Genomic DNA, 25,556 nt, shown 5'->3' with positions numbered 1-25,556 from the left:
ACCCGGACCCCCGGCGCCGTGAACCAACTGTACTACCCACTGTGCCGGCCATGTTGAAGTGGGTTAGCACATTGGACTTCCGCCCCTGGTCCCTGGGTTTGAATCTCCCTCTCTGGCGAAGGGGTCATGCCTTCAGTTGCCTCGGTCTCAACCTCTGGAATTCGCTCCTTAAACCTCGCCCCCTCACTCTGCGCCTTTAAGATTCTCTTTAAAGTCTATTTCCTTGACTAAACCTTTGACCATCTGCTCCCAACACCTCTTGACGTGACGTGGTGTCACATTTTGTTTGATTGATGCTCTTATGAAGCATCTTGGGACGTTTTGGTGTTTTACGGGTGCTATATAAATGCACAGGCAGGATTTTTCTGACAACGGCAGGGTTTCCTGTCCTGCCACCAGAAGGCTCAGCCAATCACAGTAGCCCCGCATACATTTGACGCACTCCGAGGAATGCAAATTGGTTGGAGGCAGCGATTCCGTCCCTCGCTTGGGGCGCACGTCCCGCCTCAAGAGAGCTGTTGGCTGTATAGTCCCAGCGGTGCCAACGGCAGTAATGGCCAGGGCTGGGACTACAAGTGGTTCTCAGATTCTAAGTCCCGGAGTCCAGGGCCGGGTAGGTGCTGGTGAGCTCACACTGGGGAGGGGAGATGAAACCCCAGGGCGAGGTGGGGAGAGAAGGGTCAGGGAGGCCACGGGAAAGGGGGAGCAGCTGCAGAGGGAGCTGACTTGGTGGGGGTGGGGGTAGGTGCCTGCTGTGCAAAGCGTGCCCTGAGGGGAGGCACCCCCACTCCGCCACCCACTCACCAGCCTCCGTACTCAACAGAGCATCCTCCCTCATTTCCACAACCTCCAGCGTGATGTCACCACTGTACACATCTTCCCCGTTCAGCATTCCGGAGAGACCATTACCACCGTGGCGGTCTAGTCCACTCCTCTATTACTGGGCTGTTTAGCACAGGGCTAAATCGCTGGCTTTGAAAGCAGACCAAGGCAGGCCAGCAGCACGGTTCGATTCCCGTAACAGCCTCCCCGAACAGGCGCCGGAATGTGGCGACTAGGGGCTTTTCACAGTAACTTCATTGAAGCCTACTTGAGCCAATAAGCGATTTTCATTTCATTTCATAACTCTTTCCTGGGGTATCTTTCTATCCAAGTGCAGGAGATGCAACATCTGCTCTTTCACCTCCTCCCTTCCCTCCATCCAGGACGCCTTCTGCATGAAACTTGTGCATCTTTCACGTCAGTATTTGCCTTTAACAAATACAGTCTCCTCTGTGACAGTGTAGAAATTTTCAGTGTACAAAGAGTTAATGTCACGTTACAGTTAACCAGTAGATGGAGCTAGATGCAGTACTATATAAAGCACTGACTCTCAGGCTTCTGGGAGAGGGAGAGAAGGCTGGAGTAGAGTGCACAAGAGAGATCTAGAGAGGATAGAGTACAGTTAGAGTGTAGAAACTAGTGTTAGTAGAGTGTAGATTACTATAATTATTGTTTACTATAGGAGTAAGGGGTCGAACTTAATTTAAGTAGTGTAATAAAAGTTAGCTTCGTTAATGAACATTGCTTCTGTGGTCTTTGTGAACACTACGACATCCATCCTGATAACAGCGTCACAAAGAACACCACATCCTCTCTGCTGCAGAGAAAAACTCAGTCTCGGCGACTGCCTTGTGGAACATCTCTGCTCAATCTGCCCCCGCGACCCCAAACTTCTGAACTTCAGCTTGCCTTTTGAATTCCCACCTTGCTCTCAGTCTGACCTTTCTGTCCTATACTGCTGCTGTGTTTCAATGAAGTTCAAAGCAATCTCGAAGAACCAGCACCTCATCTTTCCATAAGTCACTTCACACCCTTCAGGACTCAACACTGAGTTCAACAACTTCAATCCCTAATCACTGCTCCCATTTATCAGATAGAAACTATTGACGATTCTGCTTTTCCCGTTTACACCTGCTCTAAACACATCTTTTGTTTAGTCATGTCACTTAAGACATGGATGTTTAAGCAATGTACCTTTAAGAAAACAGTGATGTCAGAGAGTGGGTGGAGCTGAGGTCAGGTCAGCCGATAAAAGTCTATCTATTGGATTGGCTTTTGTGAACTTAAAGACAGCGAAGGATTGTTGCTTTTCCGGTGTGGTATTTTAGTTTAAGTGGGGAGAGTGTTGTGAACAATGGCTCTTTCAGAGGCTCAGAAGTTTTTGGGGGTGGAGAATGTCACACGTTGTACTTTACAGACAGAAACGAAAAGCAGACTGTTAGATTTGGCAAGAACATTGCAGTTAACATTACCTGACCAAATGCGAAAAGATGAGGTAATTATGCCGGTGGGAAAGCATTTAAAGTTGCCTGAGATAGAGTTTGACTCATTGCAAAATGGCTGACCTGACCTCAGCTCCACCCACTCTCTGACATCACTATTTTCTTAAAGGCACATTGCTTAAACATCCATGTCTTAAAGGTACCCTCACATTGACATCTCCTTTTGCCATTGGGCTTGATCATTATCGTAGACCTTCCCCTTCATTCCTCCTCCCTGCCCATCTTTCTCCGCCTCCGTACTTGCTTTAAGCCTGTTGCGTCTCTTGACTTCTTCCACTCCTGACAAAGGGTCATTGACCTGAAACATTAACACTGTTCCTCTCTCCACAGATGCTGCCAGAACTGCTGAGAATTTCCTGTGTGGAAGATGAAAGATGTCCCAATCCTCAAAGCCCTGAACGTTTATTCCCTTCAATGGCCCATCTAATTTCCTTTTGAAAGCAATGATTGTCTCCGCTGCCAACACCCTCGTAGGCAGCGGGGTTCCAGATCAGTACCTGGCAGCCATCCAACACCACCTTGGGCACCAACTGCCCCCCTGCCTCCATCATCAGGCCATTCCAGGACTTGAACTTCACGGCTTGCTTGAAGGGTTTGTCCGCACTTCCATCTGCCCAGACCGGCACGTTCAGGCAATGAATGGTGATGTGTTGAACCGCCTCTGAGCTGAGCAAGTGTAAGAAGTTCATCTGGACCCGTCCCACAGAAAACTCCAACTGAAATCGAAGCAAAGAATTATTAAGGCCTGTCACATCAGGGCTAGAAAAGTAAAGCAAAGGAGACACAGCCATGCACACAAAGGGAAAAAACTGCCATTAGTAGAAATTCTGGGAAAAAAACATGAAAAACTCTGCTTCATTTTGGTTCTTTGTCCTTGCCTGCTTTGCTCTCTGTCTCTTTTGCTCTTTGTCTGTTCTCTTTATCTGTTTTGCTCTTTATCTGTCTTACTCTTCACCTTTTTTGCTCTTTATTGGTCTTACTCTTTTATCTGTTTTGATCTTTATTGTCCCCCCCAGTTGCGTCGGACTCAAAGTTCGTTATCCAGCCCCAGCGAGAGGACGTGAATGGATCATTAACACCCATTTGCACCACCTTACTGGGCCGGGCACCATTTTCTCTAGGCCGGGCATCACGTAGGCAAGAATTACCGCAGGTCCTGACAATTGCGGCCCTGACGCGGTGGACTTCAGGTTGGGCCAAGGGGGTAATCCTTTCTGGGAGTTTCCCCGAAGCCTATTGGAGGGCCCCCCTTCCCAACCCCCCCCCCCCCCCCCCCCTTCCCACACAATGCTCGACCTGCAAATGGTCTCTGTGGGGGTCTCCTTATTTAGTGAGTCTCTGTTGGGGGGGGGGGGGGGGGGAGGGTTAGGTCACCCCTGTACGGTGTGGGGGGGGGGGCAGAAAATCTGGGTGGGGGGGGGTTGCATTTTGATGCGGTTTGGGGGTCCAGCCGCAGAACATGGGTATGAGGCCACCTGCTCAAAATGGCAGCTCAATAGCGGGATTCCCTTGGGAATCCCTCGCAATACTCGCCATGCAAACATTTGCATGGCCAAGGTTTGGGAATCACTTCCTGATTTACACTCCCTCAGGTTCAATTCAGGTGTGCCGGGAGAACATCGGACAGAATTCTCCATTTCTCCTACAGTCCTCCGCTTATCGAAGGCACTAGAATTCTCCATTCCCGAGACTGAGGGTGGGATTCTCCGCTTCCCGACGGCGGAATTGCATTTGGCGATCGGGCAGAGAATCCATTTTTATGCTGGAATGGGGACGGCGCCAGTTTTACACGGGTTTTGCATGCTCCACCCCCTCCGAAACGGCACCATCACGGCGCTCACCGCACGCCGAGGATGTCACCTTTCCCCGATGCTCCGCCCCCGATGGGCCAGGTTCACGACGGCGTGGTGGACGCGTGGTCCCAGCCGTGCGGGAACCCGGCGTGGCGGCCACGGACTGTGTCCAGCGCCGCCACGGGCGGGCGGGAGCTGTGCTGCTGGCCTGGGGGGGCTTCCGCGAGGGCTGGTGGGGGGAGTCCAAGGGGGGGTGATTATCTCGCAGGTCGGGTCCGCGCACGACCGGCGCCATGTTTTACGGCGAGACCGCTGCAGGTCGTTACCGTGCGCACGTGTACGGTGTCTGATTCAACGGGTCCGAGATTGACAAGCTGCAGCCGCGCACACATATTTACACGCCCCACACACACCGTCCCAGCCAACAGGGTGGCAGTGAGGAGAGCGGCCCCCGTTTCATGGGCGCCGAGCTGGAGACCCTCTGGACCGGCCAGCAGCTACCCACCCCCCTGGGCTGCATGCGATGGACTGTCTAACACTGCGTTATCTGTTTCCAGTGGGAGAAAGCTGGAGGGAGGCTGCTGGACCTGCGGCCCCTCACCGTGGCTGAACAGAGGGCCCTGGACGTGGTCGGTGACCCGGAGGAAAGGGTCGGTGGTTGGCCGCGGGGGAGGAAGTGAGACCCAACTGAGTTGCGGTTCCCCGTGATACGTGTGTCAACCTACCCACCCCCCCCAAACACCCCCCCAACACCACCCTCACATTCACCCCAGACCACCCTCACCCTCTGCATTACCCCCACTTTCACCCCTGCACCACCCTCACCCTCAGCAGGGGTCCCTTTGTGGAGTTCCCCTATTACAGGGGTCCCTGAGGGAGGTCTCCCTTTTACAGGGGTCCACGGGAGAGGTCTCCCTATTACAGGGGTCCTGGGGGGTGGGTGACATGGTTGCGGGGTCTGCTGGAGGAGGCGTGGGCATTGTCTGGGGGGGGGTGAAGGGTGGACCTTGGATGGTTTGGATGGTTTCCATTGACGTGGCTCTGGCATGGGTGACCTTGCCGTGGGCACGAAGTCAACCACTGCCCCCTTGGCCCACCGCGAGATCCACCACATCGGGTTCCCGATTGTTGAGACCACAAGTGATTCCCGCTCGCGCGATTCCCGGCTGCGGGGATTGGAGAAGCATGGGAGGCTGGAGACGTAGGGCAGCGGGCTGGCTAAATAGATGCAAATATGTCATTTGCATTTATTTACTCCCCCCACCACCACCCCTGCTGGCGTGCATTGTGGATCTCATTCACACCGCCAGCGGCGGTGGGGAGGGGGGGGTTTGGACCATCATGTTCGGGCGCCGATCCCAATTTCCCCCCGATGCCCGTTTCTCCGTCCCGTCGGGAAACGTATCCCGGGAATCCCGGGACGGTGAATCCTGCCCAATGTCTCCCACCTTCCACCTGTTCACCAGAAGCATGAGTTGAGGGACCTATCCAGCACTGGGCACGCTCAGTGTCGGTGAAACAGCTCAGATAGTTAACCCGTGGCATTAATAACATTGGCGTTTGGCGTTTACTCAATGGCCAGCTCCTCTGCCCCAAAGGCGGTAAATACATTCCCTGCCGATGATTCCCTTTTGCACTGTGGGAAGTACGTGGGTGTCGCTGGAAAGGCCAACATGTGTTACCCATCCTTAATTGCCCATGGCCTGAGTGGCTACATGAAGAAGCATAACCCAACAAACTGGGATTCAATTAATTAAATAAATCTGTAATCAAAAGCTTGTATACGTAAGGACTAAACTATTTGTTTTGTCAGAATCCTCTAATGTCCTTTAGGGAATGACATCTGCTGTCCTCCCCGGTCTGGCCGACATGTGACTCCAGACCCCACTGCAACATGGTTGAGCGTAACTGTCCTCTGAAATGGCCCAGCAAACCACTCAGCTGCATTCAAGAAGGTAATCTGCCCCGTTTTCAAATATAAATGTTTCACAACGAAACCAACAAGTGTTGCTTTAACTGTAGCCTTGTTTATTCATTATGGGAGACTCTGAAAACCACATAGATTCATAGTTACCCAATAATTCCAGAGTTTGCTGTTTAACCCTTCAACCAAGACTACAAGATGTTGTAGCATTTGGTACAACTGTATCTATACGGGACACCAAAACATCATCAAGGCCAAAGTGACACATCGTATTTCATCACAGAAATAATGAATGAATGAAATGAAATGAAATGAAAATCGCTTATTGTCACAAGTAGGCTTCAAATGAAGTTACTGTGAAAAGCCCCTAGTTGCCACATTCCGGGGTCTGTTCGGGGAGGCTGGTATGGAAATTGAACCGTGCTGCTGGCCTGCCTGGGTCTGCTTTAAAAGCCAGCGATTTAGCCCAGTGTGCTAAACCAGCCCCTTGTAACACAGGTGGAGGCCATTCGGCCCACCATTCTGTGCTGGCTCTTTGAAAGAGTTCTCCTGCTTTCCAAACATTTCCCCCATAACCCAACAAGTTCCAATACCAACAACGACTTGGACTTTATGTTGTCTCGGTAACCCAGTAAAATAATCCCGGGCCCGTCACATGACATGTGGCAACAGGATTTGACAGTGAGCCACGTCTCTGACCAAGCTTCTGGTCGCCTGTTCGAGGCGGATGGTCAACATCCTGGTCAGAGAGTTAGCTTCTTAAGGGCTGTCAGAAAGGAGGGGAGAGAATAAAAGAGGGTTAGTGAGGAAATTCCTGAGTTTAGGCTCTCGGTACCTGATGGTTCAGCCAACTGGACTGGGAATCAATAAAATGAGGGATGCTCAACAGGCCAGGATTGGAGGGACGCAGAGATCGTGGAGGGTTGCGGATTGGGAGGACACAGAGGGGGAGGCGATGGTGAGATCCGAGAACAAGAATGAGGACTTTAAAATCAAGGAGTTGCTTTACCGTGAGCTTACAGGTCAGCGAGCACAGGAGTGTCAGGGGAACAAGGGTTACTGCGAGTTAGGGTACAACCAGCATGGGCTTTTGGCTGACCCCCAGCTTTCAGGTGGTAGAACGTGAGAGACCAGCCAGGAGTGTGGTGGAGTCTCGAGGTGACAAAGGCACGGACAAGGATTTTAGCAGCAGGGGAATTGAGGCAGGCGCAGAGTTGGATGATCGCCTGCTGGAAGCAGGCATGGACGTGAGGTTGGAAGCTGTACTCAGGGTCAAAAGCGACCCCGAGGCTACGAGCAGTCTGGTTCCGATTCAGGCACAGGCCTAGGGGAGGGGCGGAGCCGGTAACTCGGGATCGAAGCTCGTGACAATATTCTGTTGGAGGACATTTCCTCCCACCCAGCCAGACAAGAAGTTAAGACAATTGAACAACAGCGTTGGCTGGTTGAGAGAGGTGGCGACGAGGTAGGGCTGGGTGCCATCAGCCCACACGGAAAAACTAACGCCGTGCCTTTGTGCTTTGTTCGAAGGGCAGCATATAGTTTGAGAAATGGGGGCGGGGGAGGGGGCAAGGATAGATCCTGCAGGGGTCACAGAGGTAATGATGCAGGATCAGGAACAGAAGCCACTGCAGCAATACTCCTGGTTTTAGCTCAGTGGGCTAGACAACTGGACTGTGATGCAGAACAAGGCCAGCAGCGCGGGTTCAATTCCCGTACCAGCTTACCCGAACAGGTGCCGGAATGTGGCGATGTGGTTATTATTATTATTATCATTAATGCTCATTGCGCAGCACGGTAGCACAGTTGATTCACAGCTCCAAGATCCCAGATTCGATTCCCGGCTTGGATCACTGTCTGTGCGGAGTCTGCACGTTCTCCCTGTGTCTGCGTGGGTTTCCTCCGGGTGCTCCGGTTTCCTCCCACAAGTTCCGAAAGACGTGCTGTTAGGCAAATTGGACATTCTGAATTCTCCCTCCGTGTACCTGAACAGGCGCCGGCGTGTGGCGACTAGGGGATTTTCACAGTAACTTCATTGCGGTGTTAATGGAAGCCTACTTGTGACAATAAAGATTATTAAATTAAAGTGTATGGCCTCACTGTACAATAATAATAATAATGTTTATTGTCACAAGTAGGCTTACATTAACACTGCAATGAAGTTACTGTGAAAAGCCCCTAGTCGCCACATTCCAGCACCTGTTCGGGTACACGGAGGGAGAATTCAGAATGTTCAATTCACCTAACAAGGACGTCTTCCATAACTTGTGGGAGGAAACCGGAGCACCCGGAGGAAACCCACGCAGACACAGGGAGAGCGTGCAGACTCCACACAGACAGTGACCCAAGCCGGGAATCGAACCCAGGTCCCTGGCGGTGTGAAGCAACAGTGCTAACCACTGTGCTACCATGCCGCCCAATAGCTTACACAGCTCTGCATTGAGACCAAGGCTAAAGTGACAGCACTAATATTTGTTGTGTAAATGTGAGCGGTACAGAATGAGCTCTTAAGGTGATAGCTACAGTGTTTATTTTTACAACTTTATATAGTTACAGGTTGAGATCCGGGTTAAAGTAACAAAGTATTTGTTGTGCAACTCCTAACTTATGAAGTGATATATTTGTTGCAGAATTACACAGAACTGTTTACCATTCTGGATAAGGTTAAAGTGATTGTCACAGTATTTGTAGTGTAACTATATGCAGTCACTATTTATTCAGCAGCGTGAATAGGAACAGTCTTTTATTGTTCGGGACATTGGGCCAAGAGCTGCATGTTCACTCCCTTAAACCTGTTCTTCCATTCAATAACTCAGGGCTGAGCTGTATGCCAGCAGCACTCCCTCGCGCCTTGACTCGCTTCACATTCCCTCCTTCCCGAGGAAGAATTTATCCATCTCAGCACTGTAGGGATTCTATAGTAAATCCCACTGACAAGCGGGGAAGTGGGAATCCCCGCTGAACGGTGCAGGGCGATCTCGCAACGGAGAATCCCAGCCGTGGAGTTCCGAACAGAACATAGTTTCCCCAGATAGAGTCTGACTAGGGTTCTGCACAATGGAAGCGTCACTTGCTCATTTCTGAATTTCAGCCCCTTAGAGGCAAAGACCAACATCAGTTTTGTGACTACTTCTGCAGCTAGACACTGGCTTTTAATGATTAGACAAATGCAAGATCTGTTGATATTATCAACAGGAAACTGCTGTACCTGAACCTGATAGGTTACAACAGGCCCAGAGTGTCCAGTCCAGGCGTGGATTCACATATACACTTTAAAATGCTGGGAACAAGGCAGAAAATAATCAGAAAGGCTAATGGAATGCTGGCCCTTGTATATAGAGAGCTGGAGCAGAAGGACATCAAAGTTATGCTGCAGCTATACAAAAGCCTGGTTAGACCCCACTTGGAGTCACTGTGACAGTTCTGGGTACCACACCTTAAGAAGGATATTTTGGCCTGGGAGGGAGAGCAGTAAAGGTTTACAAAAATGACACCTGGACTACAGGGGTCAAGTTATGAGGAGAGATTACACAACTTAGGCCTGTTTTCGCTAGAGTTGAGAAAGTGATCTGATTGAAGAATTCAAGATGTAGCATGTTCTCCCCGTGCCTGCGTGGGTTTCCTCCGGGTGCTCCTGTTCCCTCCCACAGTCCAAAAACGTGCAGGTTAGGCGGATTGGCCGTGATAAATTGCCCCTTAGTGTCCAAAAGGTTAGGTGGGGTTACTGGGTCCTCTTTCCAAGGGATAGTGCAGGCTCAATGGGCCGAATGGCCTCCTTCTGCACTGTAAATTCTATGATTCTATGCTGAACAGGGAAAGACAGGGTAGATAAAGATAAACTATTCCCACTTGTTGGAGATTCTAAAACTATGGGGCATTGTCTAAAAATTAGGGCCAGACCGTTCAAAGGGAGATGTTAGGAAGCACTTCTTCACTCACAGGGTGGCCGAGATTTGGAAGGAACAGCAGTCGAAGCTGGAACAGTTGCTAATTTTAAATCTGAGATAGATTTTTGTTAAGCAATGTATTAAGCTCCTACAAATTAATAGGCATTTTATGGATGCGAGTGAGGATCTTGTAATGGGAACCTAATCAGCCCACAAGCGCAGAGAGCAGCCCTTCTGTTTTTAAAAATAAGCTTTGCTGTCTTTTCAAGTTGACAACATTAATACCGGCAATCATTATACTTCAGCAAAGTATCTTGGAGAAGTTTGCAAACAGCTGCAGTAACAGCATGCACCTGCTGGTGGCGCTGTTTTTAGTCTCAGCACTGCCATCTGGTGTTGCTGACTGGTGCTGAATTCTAAATGGTCATCGCTGGATCCCAAATCACCTTAATTTGTTCACCTGCATTTTGAAACTGTGAAGTACGGTAAGTTCTGGACACTGCTGCCTGGGATGGCCACAGAATCTTCCGGTGAGCCAGTGCCCTTACGACAATATTGCTGAAAGGGGAGGCATGCTGCCGAAGCACTTTGTCTCGCACCCATCAGGAAAAATGCAAGAATGCCACATTTCAAACAAACAATCACAACAATTTATACTACAGGAGAAAGGGGAAGCTGATTGGTCAATCAGAGTCATCTTGCCAACCAATCAGTACCTTTTTCCCCTGTAGTATAAATTGTTGCGATTCTTTGAAATTTGGCATTCAATGGTTTGACCTGATGAGTGTGCGATGGAAAACTTTGGCAGCATGCCTCTTTTTCAGCAAGATTCAAGTTCTGTACGACCAAATGACTGCGAGTGCACCTACTCTAAACCCACCTGTAGCTGTACTGACACAATTACTGCTGGATGAAATCTAAGTTGTTTGGGCGGGGGGGGGGGGGGGGGCGAGGAGGAAGAGGATAGTTTGCCGATGGTGATTACGAGATTCTCTTTGCCTCATTCTGCGGGTGGATTTGGCAGCCATTTTGGGTGGGCCTCGGCCCTGTTTTATTTGAGTAGGAACTTGGTGGCCCTGGCAGTGGAAATGGTTGAGTCAGTGATAAGGGGGCTGGGGGGGGTGGGAAGGCTACCCAATTCGGCCTGCCTCCTGGAATATAAGAGAATTGGGTGGCTCGGTAAAAAGGTTGAGAGTTTTTGCTCACTTAAAGAATCCAAGTGCTGATGTGGTGTTTTTGTAGGAGACCCACTTGCGGGTAAGGAATCAAACCAGACTGCGGAAGCGGTGGGTGGGCCAAGTGTTTCATTGGGGTTTTGTTGGACGGGCACGAGGTACGGCCACCGTAGTCAGCAAACGGGTTATTTTCTCGGCCACTGGGACTGTGGAGGATCCCAATAGCAGATTCGTAATGGTCAGTGGGTCTCCAGCAGATGGTTATAATAAGCATCTACCTACCAAATTGAGACGATGTGACATCCATTAAAAGAATGTTGACTCCTGGTACTGGACTTAGATACACACCAGCTGATCTTTGGAGGGGATTTCAACTGTGTTTTGGATCCTAAACTAGATCAATCCAGGCCTAGATTGTTCGCTCCCTCGGGGTTGGTGAAGGTGTTCCTGGCCTTTATGGGGGTGGGGGGGGGGGGGGGGGTGGGGGGCAGACCCGTGGCATTTTTTGCATTCAGGGGACAAGAAGTTCTCATTCTTTTTCTACGTGAATAAAGTCTATTCCAGGATTGACTTCTTCTGAATGGGTGGGTCCCTCCTACCCTGGGTGCGAAGAGCAGAATACTCGTCAATTGTCATCTTGGATCATGCTCCACACTTCGCGGTCTTGGCTTTGGAAGCAGATTTTAATCAGTGCCTGCGCGGAGGCTGGGCGGAGCACTGCTGGCGGACGGCCAGGCGGTTTTGTGAGCACATGTCCAGGACCATCGAGGAGTAGACCAGGTTAAATAGGACCGAATCTGACTCTCCCTCCGCATTCCGGGAAGCCCTGTAAGGGGGAGGCAATCGCCTTCAAAACACATTTGAATAGGACAATGATGGGCGGAGCGGCAACGCCTGGGGACACGCCCCTCGAGACGGATGGTCAATATTCGTCTGACCCTACCCTTGCGAATAGGAAGAAGCTACAAGTCCACTGGGAAGACGGTGAGTCAACTGAACTCAACTCCGACACTCGAGTGAGTTTTTTGGTGAGTATGGGGAGGACCCAGCTGTCCTCTAGCTCACCAGTTGAGGCGGCAGGCGACTTCCCGAGAGATTATACGAGTTAGAAACTCGGGCAGCAGTCTGGTTTCCGCTCTGAATGAAGTCAATGCTTCTTTGAGTCCATTACAGACACCTCGACAGGCCAGCGCCCCCAGAGAATAAATCGGTCAAGCGGGCAGTTTTAGAAATTGTTGTCCTTTCTGATGGTGGCGACAGAAAGACGGGAGGAGTTGGTGTCCCGTAGGGCCCAGAGGAAGTACTGACGGGCAATGGATTGATGCAGTCGGGAAGACCCCTGGCCTTGACGGGTTTCCCGTCGAATTTTACAAGACGTTTGCCCGCCAGTTAACACCATTGATAGTGGACACGGATAAATGATTCCTTGTCACGGCGTCCTTGCCCCCTACACTCTCCCAGGCCTCTATATCCCTCATTATAAAGAAAGACAAAATCCCACAGAGTGTGGTCCATACAGACCCATTTCTCTCCTGAACTTTGACACCAAATTGACAGCTAAAGTGTTGGCGCTGCGTTTGGAGTCATGTGTTTCAGAGGAGATAGCGGACGACCAGACCGGTTTCATTACAGGTTAACAATTGTCGGCTAATGTGCGGCGATTGCTGAATGTTGTCCTTTTCCCCCCCTCTCCAGTCTCTGAACCAGAAGCGATTGTGTCTGTGCACGTGGAGGAGGCGCTTGTCAGGGTAGAGCGGGCGAGCCTTTTCGAGGCACTGGGGAGGTCTGGCCTTGGGCAGAAGTTCATTTTGTGGGCCCGGCTGCCGTATAGGGCCTCCACGGCCAGTAGACGCACCAAAGCTTTCAGCCCGGGGTCGTCCCCATTGAGTGGGGGTACTGGGCAGGGGGGTCCACTCCTGTTTGCGCTGGCGATTGAGCCGTTAGCGATGGCACTGAGATCCTTGGATAAATGGAGGAGGATAGAACGAGGGGGGTGGGGGACGGGGAGCGTAGGGTGTCCCGATATGCCGATGACCTGCTTCTATATATCACAAACCCAGTCTTCTCTATGGATGGAATAATTAAGCTACTCAGGAGTTTGGGCTCTTTTTAGGGATCCAAACAGAGCCTGGAGAAGAGGGAATGTTTTCCCGTGAACCCCCTCGGAGAGGGCAGGGGACCTGGTGGTATTACTGTTTTGTCTTGCCAGAGGTAGTTTCTGATATCTGGGCATTAGGTGGCACGTGACTGGCCATTGCTTCCACTAGTCTGGAGAGCAAAGTGCGGTCCGACTTGGAGAAGTGGGATAACTTAATAATAAAAAAAATTTAAAAATCTTTATTGTCACAAGTAGGCTTACATTAACAGTGCAATGCAGTTACTGTGAAAAGCCCCTAGTCGCCACATTCCGCCGCCTATTCGGGTACACGGAGGGAGAATTCAGAATGTCCAATTCACGACTTTCAGGACTTGTGGGAGGAAACCGGAGCACCCGGAGGAAATCCACGCAGACACGGGGAAGAACGTGCAGACTCCGCACAGACAATGACCCAAACCGGGAATCGAACCTGGGACACTGGCGCTGTGAAGCAACAGTGCTAACCACTGTGCTACCGTGCCGCCCTCTGTCCTTGGCGGGAAGGATCCCGATTATAAAACTGTATTGGTGTTTTTATTTCTTTTTCAGTACCTCCTAATTGTTCTCCCCAAATCTTTTTTTGCGAAGATTAATAAATTTGTGGCCCGTTGTATTTGGGCGGGTAAGACTCCTAGTCTGTCTTCACAAGGACCCAACTTACTCGTTTATCATTGGGCGGCCAACATCGAGAAGGTATGTGGATGGTGTTGGGTGCTGGGCCCCATGTGGGGACAGATGGAGACAAACTACTGTAGGGGCTCTAGTCTAAGGGCTTTGGCAACAGCGTCGCTTCCCTTCCAGAGAGTAGTGGTGGAAGGGAGTGTCTCAAAATGGAGAAAGGTGGCTAGTGGTGTTCCACAGGGATCCGTGCTCGGAGCACTGTTGTCTGTGATATACATAAATGATCTGGACGAAGGTATAGGTGGTCTGATTAGCAAGTTTGCAGATGATACTAAGATTGGTGGAGTTGCAGATAGCGAGGGGGACTGTCAGAGAATACAGCAGAATATAGATAGATTGGAGAGTTGGACAGAGAAATGGCAGATGGTATTCAATCCAGGCAAATGCGAGGTGATGCATTTTGGAAGATCTAATTCAAGAGCGGACTATACGGTCAATGGAAGAGTCCTGGGGAAAATTGATGTACAGAGAGATCTGGGAGTTCAGGTCCATTGTACCCTGAAGGTGGCAACGCAGGTCGATGGAGTGGTCAAGAAGGCATACAGCATGCTTGCCTTCATCGGACGGGGTATTGAGTACAAGGGTCGGCAGGTCATGTTACAGTTGTATAGGACTTTGGCTAGGCCACATTTGGAATACTGCGTGCAGTTCTGGTCACCACATTACCAGAAGGACGTGGATGCTTTAGAGAGGGTGCAGAGGAGGTTCACCAGGATGTTGCCTGGTATGGAGGGTGCTGGCTATGAAGAAAGGTTGAGTAGATTAGGATTGTTTTCGTTGGAAAGACGGAGGTTGAGGGGGGACCTGATTGATGTCTACAAAATTATGAGAGGTATGGACAGGGTGGATAGCAACAAGCTTTTTCCAAGAGTGGGGGTGTCAATTACAAGGGGTCACGATTTCAAGGTGAGAGGGGAAAAGTTTAAGGGAGATGTGCGTGGAAAGCTTTTTACGCAGAGGGTGGTGGGTGGCTGGAACGCTTTGCCAGCGGAGGTGGTAGGGGCGGGCACAATAGCATCATTTAAGATGCATCTAGACAGATATATGAACGGGTGGGGAACAGAGGGAAGTAGATCCTTGGAAAATAGGCGACAGGTTTAAAGGATCTGGATCGGCGCAGGCTGGGAGGGCCGAAGGGCCTGTTCCTGAGCTGCAATTTTCTTTGTTCTTTGTTCCCTCCGATGAGGTCCTCCTCGAGGCCGGTGGTGGTGTCCTCTCTTACAATATGGTGGCAATTTAGGCAGCAATAACGATTGGGATCAATGTTGTTGCTGACCCCCCTCTGAGGCAACCACCTATTTGCTCTGTTGGGTTTAGACGCGATATTTAAGCCATGGGAGGGGAGGGCCTTGTTTTTTTTTTAGGGATCTATTTGTTGTGGGACAGTTTGCTAGTTTGGAGGTATTATCGACAAGATTTCAACTCCCGGGGGAGAACTTGTTCCGTTACCTCAGGCACGTGATTTTGTTCGAAAGATTTTTTGTCCCACATTACCCTCGGCTCTGCAACTGTCCTTGCTGGAGTAGGATCCTGTCACTGGAAGGGTCTGGTGGGGGGAGTATTTACAACATCTATGGGCAAATCTTGTCAATGGGGGTGGCCCCGCTAGACAAGGTATGGGCAAAATGGGAGGGGAGAAATGGGACCTAATTTAGATGACGACGTGTGGCGTGAGGGTCTTCGTTTGGTCAACTCCACATCCTCCTGTGCGTGACTGAGTCCGCAGCTCATGGTAGTGCATACGGCTCATCTAACTAAAGCTAGGTTGAGCAGTTAATTTTCGGGAATGGAGTACAGATGTGAGCGCAGTTCTTTGGGAATATATGCTTCGGTCGTGACCCAGGGTGGAATGCTTTTGGGTTTCCTTCTTTAACTCCGTGTCAGCGATTCTTAACGTCCTTTGGTGGCTATTTTCGGGGTATCGGACTCGTCGGGGTTGCGGTTGGATGGACGGTCGGACGGACGGACGGGGGGGGTGAAGGCAGATGATCTCGCCTTTGCCTCGTTGATAGCCCGAGGGCGAGTTCTGATGGGATGAAGAGCGGCTGCCCCGCCCAGTGTCCCAGTCTGGTTGGTTTGCCGTATGGAATTCCCACATCCAGAGAAGGTCAAGAACACCATCGGGGGGGGGGGGGGGGGGGGGGGGGGGGGGGTGTCAGTCGAGGGGCTCCACCTGAGGTGGGGGGCCATTCATTTGTTACTTTAAAGAACAAATCACCATCAGCGGCTGGGGTGGGGGGGGGTCAGTTCCTAGTTCTCATTGGCGGGGGAAGGTTGCTTCTTTCATAATAAATGGTCTTTGGGTTCTGTCAGGAAGCGAGGTCGGTGGTTAAAATATTAGAAAACCCACCATTGCAGTATTACCTTTGAGACAGTGATGGGTTTCAGGCAGGTGTGTCCACCATTAGTGAAATTACAGATGGCTTCAATAGTGTCAGAGGTGCAGCCCAGGTTAGGATCGATCCAATAAGTACCTGAAAAACAAACAAAAGTAATATATCAGCTCTGGTCACCAAACAACTGGAGGGAGTAGAGGGGAACATCACCTACCACAACAGTGATATAGCAGGGTTTGAGCTGGGGTCTAACTTCAGTCTGCGAACAAAACCAGGCTGGGAATGACTATGATCAAAAGAGTACACCATGTAAACTGCTGGCTGAATATCAGTCTGAGAGGTGGGACATTATAGACCAGTCTGAGAGACTGGACACCATGGACCAGTCTGAGAGACTGGACACCATGGACCAGTCTGAGCGACTGGACACTATGGACCAGTCTGAGAGACTGGACACTATGGACCAGCCTGAGAGACTGGACACTATGGACCAGTCTGAGAGACTGGACACCATGGACCAGTCTGAGAGACTGGACACTATAGACAGTCTGAGCGACTGGACACTATGGACCAGTCTGAGAGACTGGACACTATGGACCAGTCTGGGAGACTGGACACCATGGACCAGTCTGAGAGACTGGACACTATAGACCAGTCTGAGAGACTGGACACCATGGAGCAGTCTGAGAGACTGGACACCATGGACCAGTCTGAGCGACTGGACACTATGGACCAGTCTGAGAGACTGGACACTATGGACCAGCCTGAGAGACTGGACACTATGGACCAGTCTGAGCGACTGGACACTATGGACCAGTCTGAGCGACTGGACACTATGGACCAGTCTGAGAGACTGGACACTATGGACCAGCCTGAGAGACTGGACACCATGGACCAGTCTGAGCGACTGGACACTATGGACCAGTCTGAGCGACTGGACACCATGGACCAGTCTGAGCGACTGGACACTATGGACCAGTCTGGGAGACTGGACACTATGGACCAGTCTGAGAGACTGGACACTATGGACCAGCCTGAGAGACTGGACACGATGGACCAGTCTGGGAGACTGGACACTATGGACCAGTCTGAGCGACTGGACACTATGGACCAGTCTGGGAGTCTGGACACTATGGACCAGTCTGAGCGACTGGACACTATGGACCAGTCTGAGAGACTGGACACTATGGACCAGTCTGAGAGACTGGACACCATGGACCAGTCTGGGAGACTGGACACTATGGACCAGTCTGAGAGACTGGACACTATGGACCAGTCTGAGTGACTGGACACTATGGACCAGTCTGAGAGACTGGACACCATGGACCAGTCTGAGAGACTGGACACTATGGACCAGTCTGAGAGACTGGACACTATGGACCAGTCTGAGAGACTGGACACTATGGACCAGTCTGAGAGACTGGACACCATGGAGCAGTCTGAGAGACTGGACACCATGGACCAGTCTGGGAGACTGGACGCTATGGACCAGTCTGAGAGACTGGACACTATGGACCAGTCTGAGAGACTGGACGCTATGGACCAGTCTGAGAGACTGGACACTATGGACCAGTCTGGGAGACTGGACACTATGGACCAGTCTGAGAGACGGGACACTATGAACCAGACTGAAAGACTGGACACTATGGACCAGTCTGAGAGACTGGACACTATGGACTAGTCTGAGAGACTGCACACTATGGACCAGTCTGAGAGACTGGACACTATGGACCAGTCTGGCAGACTGGACACTATGGACCAGTCTCGGAGACTGGACACTATGGACCAGTCTGGGAGACTGGACACTATTGACCAGTCTGGCAGACTGGACACTATGGACCAGTCTGAGAGACTGGACACTATGGACCAGTCTGAGAGACTGGACACTATGGACCAGTCTGGGAGACTGGACACTATGGACCAATCTGAGAGACTGGACACTATGGACCAGTCTGGGAGACTGGACACTATGGACCAGTCTGAAAGAATCGACACTATGGACCAGTCTGAGAGACTCAACACTATGGACCAGTCTGAGAGACTGGACACTATGGACCAGTCTGAGAGACTGGACACTATGGACCAGTCTGAGAGACTGGACACTATGGACCAGTCTGAGAGACTGGACACCATGGACCAGTCTGAAAGAATCGACACTATGGACCAGTCTGAGAGACTCAACACTATGGACCAGTCTGAGAGACTGGACACTATGGACCAGTCTGAAAGAATCGACAATATGGACCAGTCTGAGAGACTCAACACTATGGACCAGTCTGAGAGACTGGACACAATGGACCAGACTGAGAGACAGGACACTATGGACCAGTCTGAGGGACTGGACACTATGGACCAGTCTGAGAGACTGGACACTATGGACCAGTCTGAGAGACTGGACACTATGGACCAGTCTGAGAGACTGGACACAATGGACCAGTCTGAGAGACTGGACAGTGGGGACCAGTCTGAGAGACTGGACACTATGGACCAGTCTGAGAGACTGGACAGTGGGGACCAGTCTGAGAGACTGGACACTATGGACCAGTCTGAGAGACTGGACAGTGGGGACCAGTCTGAGAGACTGGACACTATGGACCAGTCTGAGTGACTGGACACTATGGACCAGTCTGAGAGACTGGACACCATGGACCAGTCTTGGAGACTGGACGCTATGGATCAGTCTGAGAGACTGGACACTATGGACCAGTCTGAGAGACTGGACACTATGGACCAGTCTGGGAGACTGGACACTATGGACAAGTCTGAGAGACTGGACACTATGAACCAGTCTGGGAGACTGGACACTATGGACCAGTCTGAGCGACTGGACACGATGGACCAGTCTGAGAGACTGGACACTATGGACCAGTCTGAGAGACCCGACACTATGGACCAGTCTGAGAGACTGGACACTATGGACCAGTCTGAGAGACTGGACACCATGGACCAGTCTGGGAGACTGGACACTATGGACCAGTCTGAGAGACTGGACACTATGGACCAGTCTGGGAGACTGGACACTATGGACCAGTCTGGGAGACTGGACACTATGGACCAGTCTGGGAGACTGGACACTATGGACCAGTCTGAGAGACTGGACACTATGGACCAGTCTGAGAGACTGGACACTATGGACCAGCCTGAGAGACTGGACACTATGGACCAGTCTGAGAGAATCGACACTATGGACCAGTCTGGGAGACTGGACGCTATGGACCAGTCTGAGAGACTGGACACTATGGACCAGTCTGGGAGACTGAACACCATGGACCAGTCTGAGAGAATTGACACTATGGACCAGTCTGGGAGACTGGACGCTATGGACCAGTCTGAGAGACTGGACACTATGGACCAGTCTGAGAGACTGGACACTGGGGACCAGTCTGAGAGACTGGACACTATGGACCAGTCAGAGAGAAAGGACACTATGGACCAGTCTGGGAGACTGGACACTATGGACCAGTCTGAGAGATGGGACACTATGGACCAGTCTGGGAGACTGGACACTATGGACCAGTCTGGGAGACTGGACACTATGGACCGGTCTGAGAGACTGGACACTATGGACCAGTCTGGGAGACTGGACACTATGGACCAGTCTGGGAGACTGGACACTATGGACCGGTCTGAGAGACTGGACACTATGGACAGTCTGAGAGACTGGACACTATGGACCAGCCTGGGAGACTGGACACTATGGACCAGTCTGAGAGACCCAACACTATGGACCAGTCTGCGATACTGGACACTATGGACCAGTCTGGGAGACAGGACACTATGGACCGGTCTGGGAGACTGGACCCTATGGACCAGTCTGAGAGACTGGACACTATGGACCAGTCTGAGAGACTGGACACTATGGACCAGTCTGAGAGACTGGAAACTATGGACCAGTCTGGGAGACTGGACACTATGGACCGGTCTGGGAGACTGGACAGTATGGACCGGTCTGAGAGACTGGACACTATGGACCAGTCTCAGAGACTGGATACTATAGACCAGTCTGAGAGACTGGACACTATGGACCAGTCAAAGAGACTGGACTCTATGGACCAGTCTGGGAGACTGCACACTATGGACCAGTCTGGGAGACTGGACACTATGGACCGGTCTGGGAGACTGGACACTATGGACCAGTCTGAGGGACTGGACACCGGGGACCAGTCTGAGCGACTGGACACTATGGACCAGTCTGAGAGACTGGACACTATGGACCAGTCTGAGAGACTGGACACTATGGACCAGTCTGGGAGACTGGACACTATGGACCAGTCTGAGAGACTGGACACTATGGATCAGTCTGAGAGACTGGACACTATGGACCAGTCTGAGCGACTGGACACTATGGACCAGTCTGAGAGATGGGACACTATGGACCGGTCTGAGAGACTGGATACTATGGACCAGTCTGAGAGACTGGACACGATGGACCAATCTGAGAGACTGGACACTATGGACCAGACTGAGAGACTGGACGCTATAGACCAGTCTGAGAGACTGGACACTATGGACCAGTCTGAGAGACCGTACACCCTGGACCAGTCTTAGCGACTGGACACTATGGACCAGACTGAGCGACTGGACACTATGGACCAGTCTGAGAGACTGGACACTATGGACCAGTCTGAGAGACTGGACACTATGGACCAGTCTGAGAGACTGGACACCATGGACCAGTATGAGAGACTGGACACTATGGACCAGTCTGAGAGACTGGACACCATGGACCAGTCTGGGAGACTGGACAGTATGGACCAGTCTGGGAGACTGGACACTATGGACCAGTCTTGGAGACTGGACGCTATGGACCAGTCTGGGAGACTGGACACCATGGACCAGTCTGAGAGACTGGACACTATGGACCAGTCTGAGAGACTGGACACTATGGACCAGTCTGGGAGACTGCACACTATGGACCAGTCTGAGAGACTGGACACTATGGATCAGTCTGAGAGACTGGACACTATGGACCAGTCTGAGAGACTGGACACCGGGGACCAGTCTGAGCGACTGGACACTATGGACCAGTCTGAGAGACTGGACACTATGGACCAGTCTGAGAGACTGGACACTATGGACCAGTCTGGGAGACTGGACACTATGGACCAGTCTGAGAGACTGGACACTATGGATCAGTCTGAGAGACTGGACACTATGGACCAGTCTGAGCGACTGGACACTATGGACCAGTCTGAGAGATGGGACACTATGGACCGGTCTGAGAGACTGGATACTATGGACCAGTCTGAGAGACTGGACACGATGGACCAATCTGAGAGACTGGACACTATGGACCAGACTGAGAGACTGGACGCTATAGACCAGTCTGAGAGACTGGACACTATGGACCAGTCTGAGAGACCGTACACCCTGGACCAGTCTTAGCGACTGGACACTATGGACCAGACTGAGCGACTGGACACTATGGACCAGTCTGAGAGACTGGACACTATGGACCAGTCTGAGAGACTGGACACTATGGACCAGTCTGAGAGACTGGACACCATGGACCAGTATGAGAGACTGGACACTATGGACCAGTCTGAGAGACTGGACACCATGGACCAGTCTGGGAGACTGGACAGTATGGACCAGTCTGGGAGACTGGACACTATGGACCAGTCTTGGAGACTGGACGCTATGGACCAGTCTGGGAGACTGGACACCATGGACCAGTCTGAGAGACTGGACACTATGGACCAGTCTGAGAGACTGGACACTATGGACCAGTCTGGGAGACTGCACACTATGGACCAGTCTGAGAGACTGGACACTATGGATCAGTCTGAGAGACTGGACACTATGGACCGGTCTGAGAGACTGGACACTATGGACCAGTCTGAGAGACTGGACACTATGGACCGGTCTGAGAGACTGGACACTATGGACCAGTCTGGGAGACTGGACACTATGGACCAGTCTGAGAGAATCGACACTATGGACCAGTCTGAGAGACTGGACACTATGGACCAGTCTGAGAGACTGGACACTTTGGACCAATCTGAGAGACTGGACGCTATGGACCAGTCTGAGAGACTGGACACTATGGACCAGTGTGAGACACTGGACACCATGGACCAGTCTGAGCGACTGAACACTATGGACCAGTCTGAGAGACGGGACACTATGGACCAGTCTGAGAGACTGGACACTATGGACCAGTCTGGGAGACTGGACGCTATGGACGAGTCTGGGAGACTGAACACTATGGACCAGTCTGAGAGACTGGACACTGGTGACCAGTCTGGGAGACTGGACACTATGGACCAGTCTGGGAGACTGAACACTATGGACCAGTCTGAGAGACAGGACACTGTGGACCAGTCTGGGAGACTGGACACTATGGACCAGTCTGAGAGACTGGACACTATGGACAGTCTGAGAGACTGGTCACTATGGACCAGTCTGCGAGACTGGAAACTATGGACCAGTCTGAGAGACTGGACACTATGGACCGGTCTGGGGGACTGGACACTATGGACCAGTCTGAGGGACTGGACACTATGGACCAGTCTGAGAGACTGGACGCTATGGACCAGTCTGAGCGACTGAACACTATGGACCAGTCTGAGAGACGGGACACTATGGACCAGTCTGAGAGACTGGACACTATGGACCAGTCTGGGAGACTGGACGCTATGGACGAGTCTGGGAGACTGAACACTATGGACCAGTCTGAGAGACGGGACACTGGTGACCAGTCTGGGAGACTGGACACTATGGACCAGTCTGGGAGACTGAACACGATGGACCAGTCTGAGAGACAGGACACTGTGGACCAGTCTGGGAGACTGGACACTATGGACCAGTCTGAGAGACTGGACACTATGGACAGTCTGAGAGACTGGTCACTATGGACCAGTCTGCGAGACTGGAAACTATGGACCAGTCTGAGAGACTGGACACTATGGACCGGTCTGGGGGACTGGACACTATGGACCAGTCTGAGGGACTGGACACTATGGACCAGTCTGAGAGACTGGACATGATGGACCAGTCTGAGAGACTGGACACTATGGACCAGTCTGAGCGACTGGACACTATGGACCAGTCTGAGAGACTGGACACTATGGACCAGTCTGAGAGACTGGACACTATGGACCAGTCTGAGGGACTGGACACTATGGACCAGTCTGGGAGACTGGACACTATGGACCAGTCTGAGAGACTGGACACTATGGACCAGTCTGAGAGACTGGACACTATGGACCAGTCTGAGAGACTGGACACTATGGACCAGCCTGAGAGACTGGACATGATGGACCAGTCTGAGAGACTGGACACTATGGACCAGTCTGAGCGACTGGACACTATGGACCAGTCTGAGAGACTGGACACTATGGACCAGTCTGAGAGACTGGACACTATGGACAGTCTGAGAGACTGGACACTATGGACCAGTCTGGGAAACTGGACACTATGGACCAGTCTGAGAGACTGGACACTATGGACCAGTCTGAGAGACTGGACACCATGGACCAGTCTGAGAGACTGGACACTATGGACCAGTCTGAGAGACTGGACACTATGGACCAGTCTGAGAGACTGGACACTATGGACCAGTCTGAGAGACAGGACACCATGGACCAGTCTGAGAGACTGGACACTATGGACCAGTCTGAGAGACTGGACACTATGGACCAGTCTGAGAGACTGGACACTATGGACAGTCTGAGAGACAGAACACTATGGACCAGTCTGGGAGACTGGACACTATGGACCAGTCTGAGAGACTGGACACTATGGACCAGCCTGAGAGACTGGACACTATGGACCAGTCTTAGAGACTGGAAACTAACCAGTCTGAGAGACTGGACACTATGGACCAGTCTGAGCGACTGGACACTATGGACCAGTCTGAGAGATGGGACACTATGGACCGGTGTGAGAGACTGGACACTATGGACCAGTCTGAGAGACTGGGCACTATGGACCAATCTGAGAGACTGGACACTATGGACCAGCCTGAGAGACTGGACACTATGGACCAGTCTGAGAGACTGGACACTATGGACCAGTCTGAGAGACCGTACACCCTGGACCAGTCTGAGCGACTGGACACTATGGTCCAGTCTGAGCGACTGGACACTGGGGACCAGTCTGGGAGACTGGACACTATGGACCAGTCTGAGAGACTGGACACTATGGACCTGTCTGAGAGACTGGACACCATGGACCAGTCTGGGAGACTGGACACTATGGACCAGTCTGGGAGACTGGACACTATGGACCAGTCTGGGAGACTGGACGCTATGGACCAGTCTGAGAGACTGGACACCATGGACCAGTCTGAGAGACTGGACACTATGGACCAGTCTGAGCGACTGGACACTATGGACCAGTCTGGGAGACAGGACGCTATGGACCAGTCTGAGAGACTGGACACTATGGATCAGTCTGAGAGACTGGCCACGATGGACCAGTCTGAGAGACTGGACACTATGGACCAGTCTGAGAGACTGGACACTATGGACCGGTCTGAGAGACTGGACACTATGGACCAGTTTGAGAGACAGGACACTATGGACCAGTCTGAGATACTGGACACTATGGACCAGTCTGGAAGACTGGACACTATGGACCAGTCTGTGAGACTGGACACCACGGACAAGTCTGAGACACTGGACACTATGGACCAGTCTGAGAGACTGCACACTATGGACCAGTCTTTGAGACTGGACACTATGGACCAGTCTGGGAGACTGGACGCTATGGACCAGTCTGAGTGACTGTACACTATGGACCAGTCTGAGAGACAGGACACTATGGATCAGTCTGAGAGACTGGACACTATGGACCAGTCTGAGAGACTGGACACTATGGACCGGTCTGAGAGACTGGACACTATGGACCGGTCTGAGAGACTGGACACTATGGACCAGTCTGGGAGATTGGACACTATGGACCAGTCTGAGAGACTGGACACTATGGACCAGTCTGAGAGACTGGACACTATGGACCAGTCTGGGAGACTGGACACTATGGACCAGTCTGAGAGACTGGACACTATGGACCAGTCTGAGAGACTGGACACTATTGACCAGTCTGGGAGACTGGTCACTAAGGACCGGTCTGAGAGACTGGACACTATGGACCAGTCTGAGAGACTGGACACTATGGACCAGTCTGGGAGACTGAACACTATGGACCAGTCTGAGAGACAGGACACTGTGGACCAGTCTGGGAGACTGGACACTATTGACCAGTCTGAGAGACTGGGCACTATGGACAGTCTGAGAGACTGGTCACTATGGACCAGTCTGCGAGACTGGACACTATGGACCAGTCTGGGAGACTGG

The 25,556-nt window shown here is 51.6% G+C and overlaps 1 protein-coding gene across 1 annotated transcript in view; it reads right to left on the bottom strand.

The window, feature by feature from the left end:
* Positions 1–25,556, bottom strand: part of col27a1b (collagen, type XXVII, alpha 1b) — a 699,034-nt gene that overhangs the window by 2,899 nt on the left and 670,579 nt on the right. Inside the window, exons 58-59 of the mRNA XM_072487808.1 lie at positions 16,286–16,395; positions 2,822–3,040 (exon numbers count right to left, since the gene is read on the bottom strand). Of these exons, the coding sequence (XP_072343909.1) occupies positions 2,822–3,040; positions 16,286–16,395 (329 nt within the window). The remainder of the gene's footprint in view (positions 1–2,821; positions 3,041–16,285; positions 16,396–25,556) is intronic.

This window comes from Scyliorhinus torazame, chromosome 22 (genome assembly GCF_047496885.1).
Source record: "Scyliorhinus torazame isolate Kashiwa2021f chromosome 22, sScyTor2.1, whole genome shotgun sequence".
NCBI lineage: Eukaryota > Metazoa > Chordata > Chondrichthyes > Carcharhiniformes > Scyliorhinidae > Scyliorhinus > Scyliorhinus torazame.
This window is presented reverse-complemented; position numbering and strand designations above follow the sequence as displayed.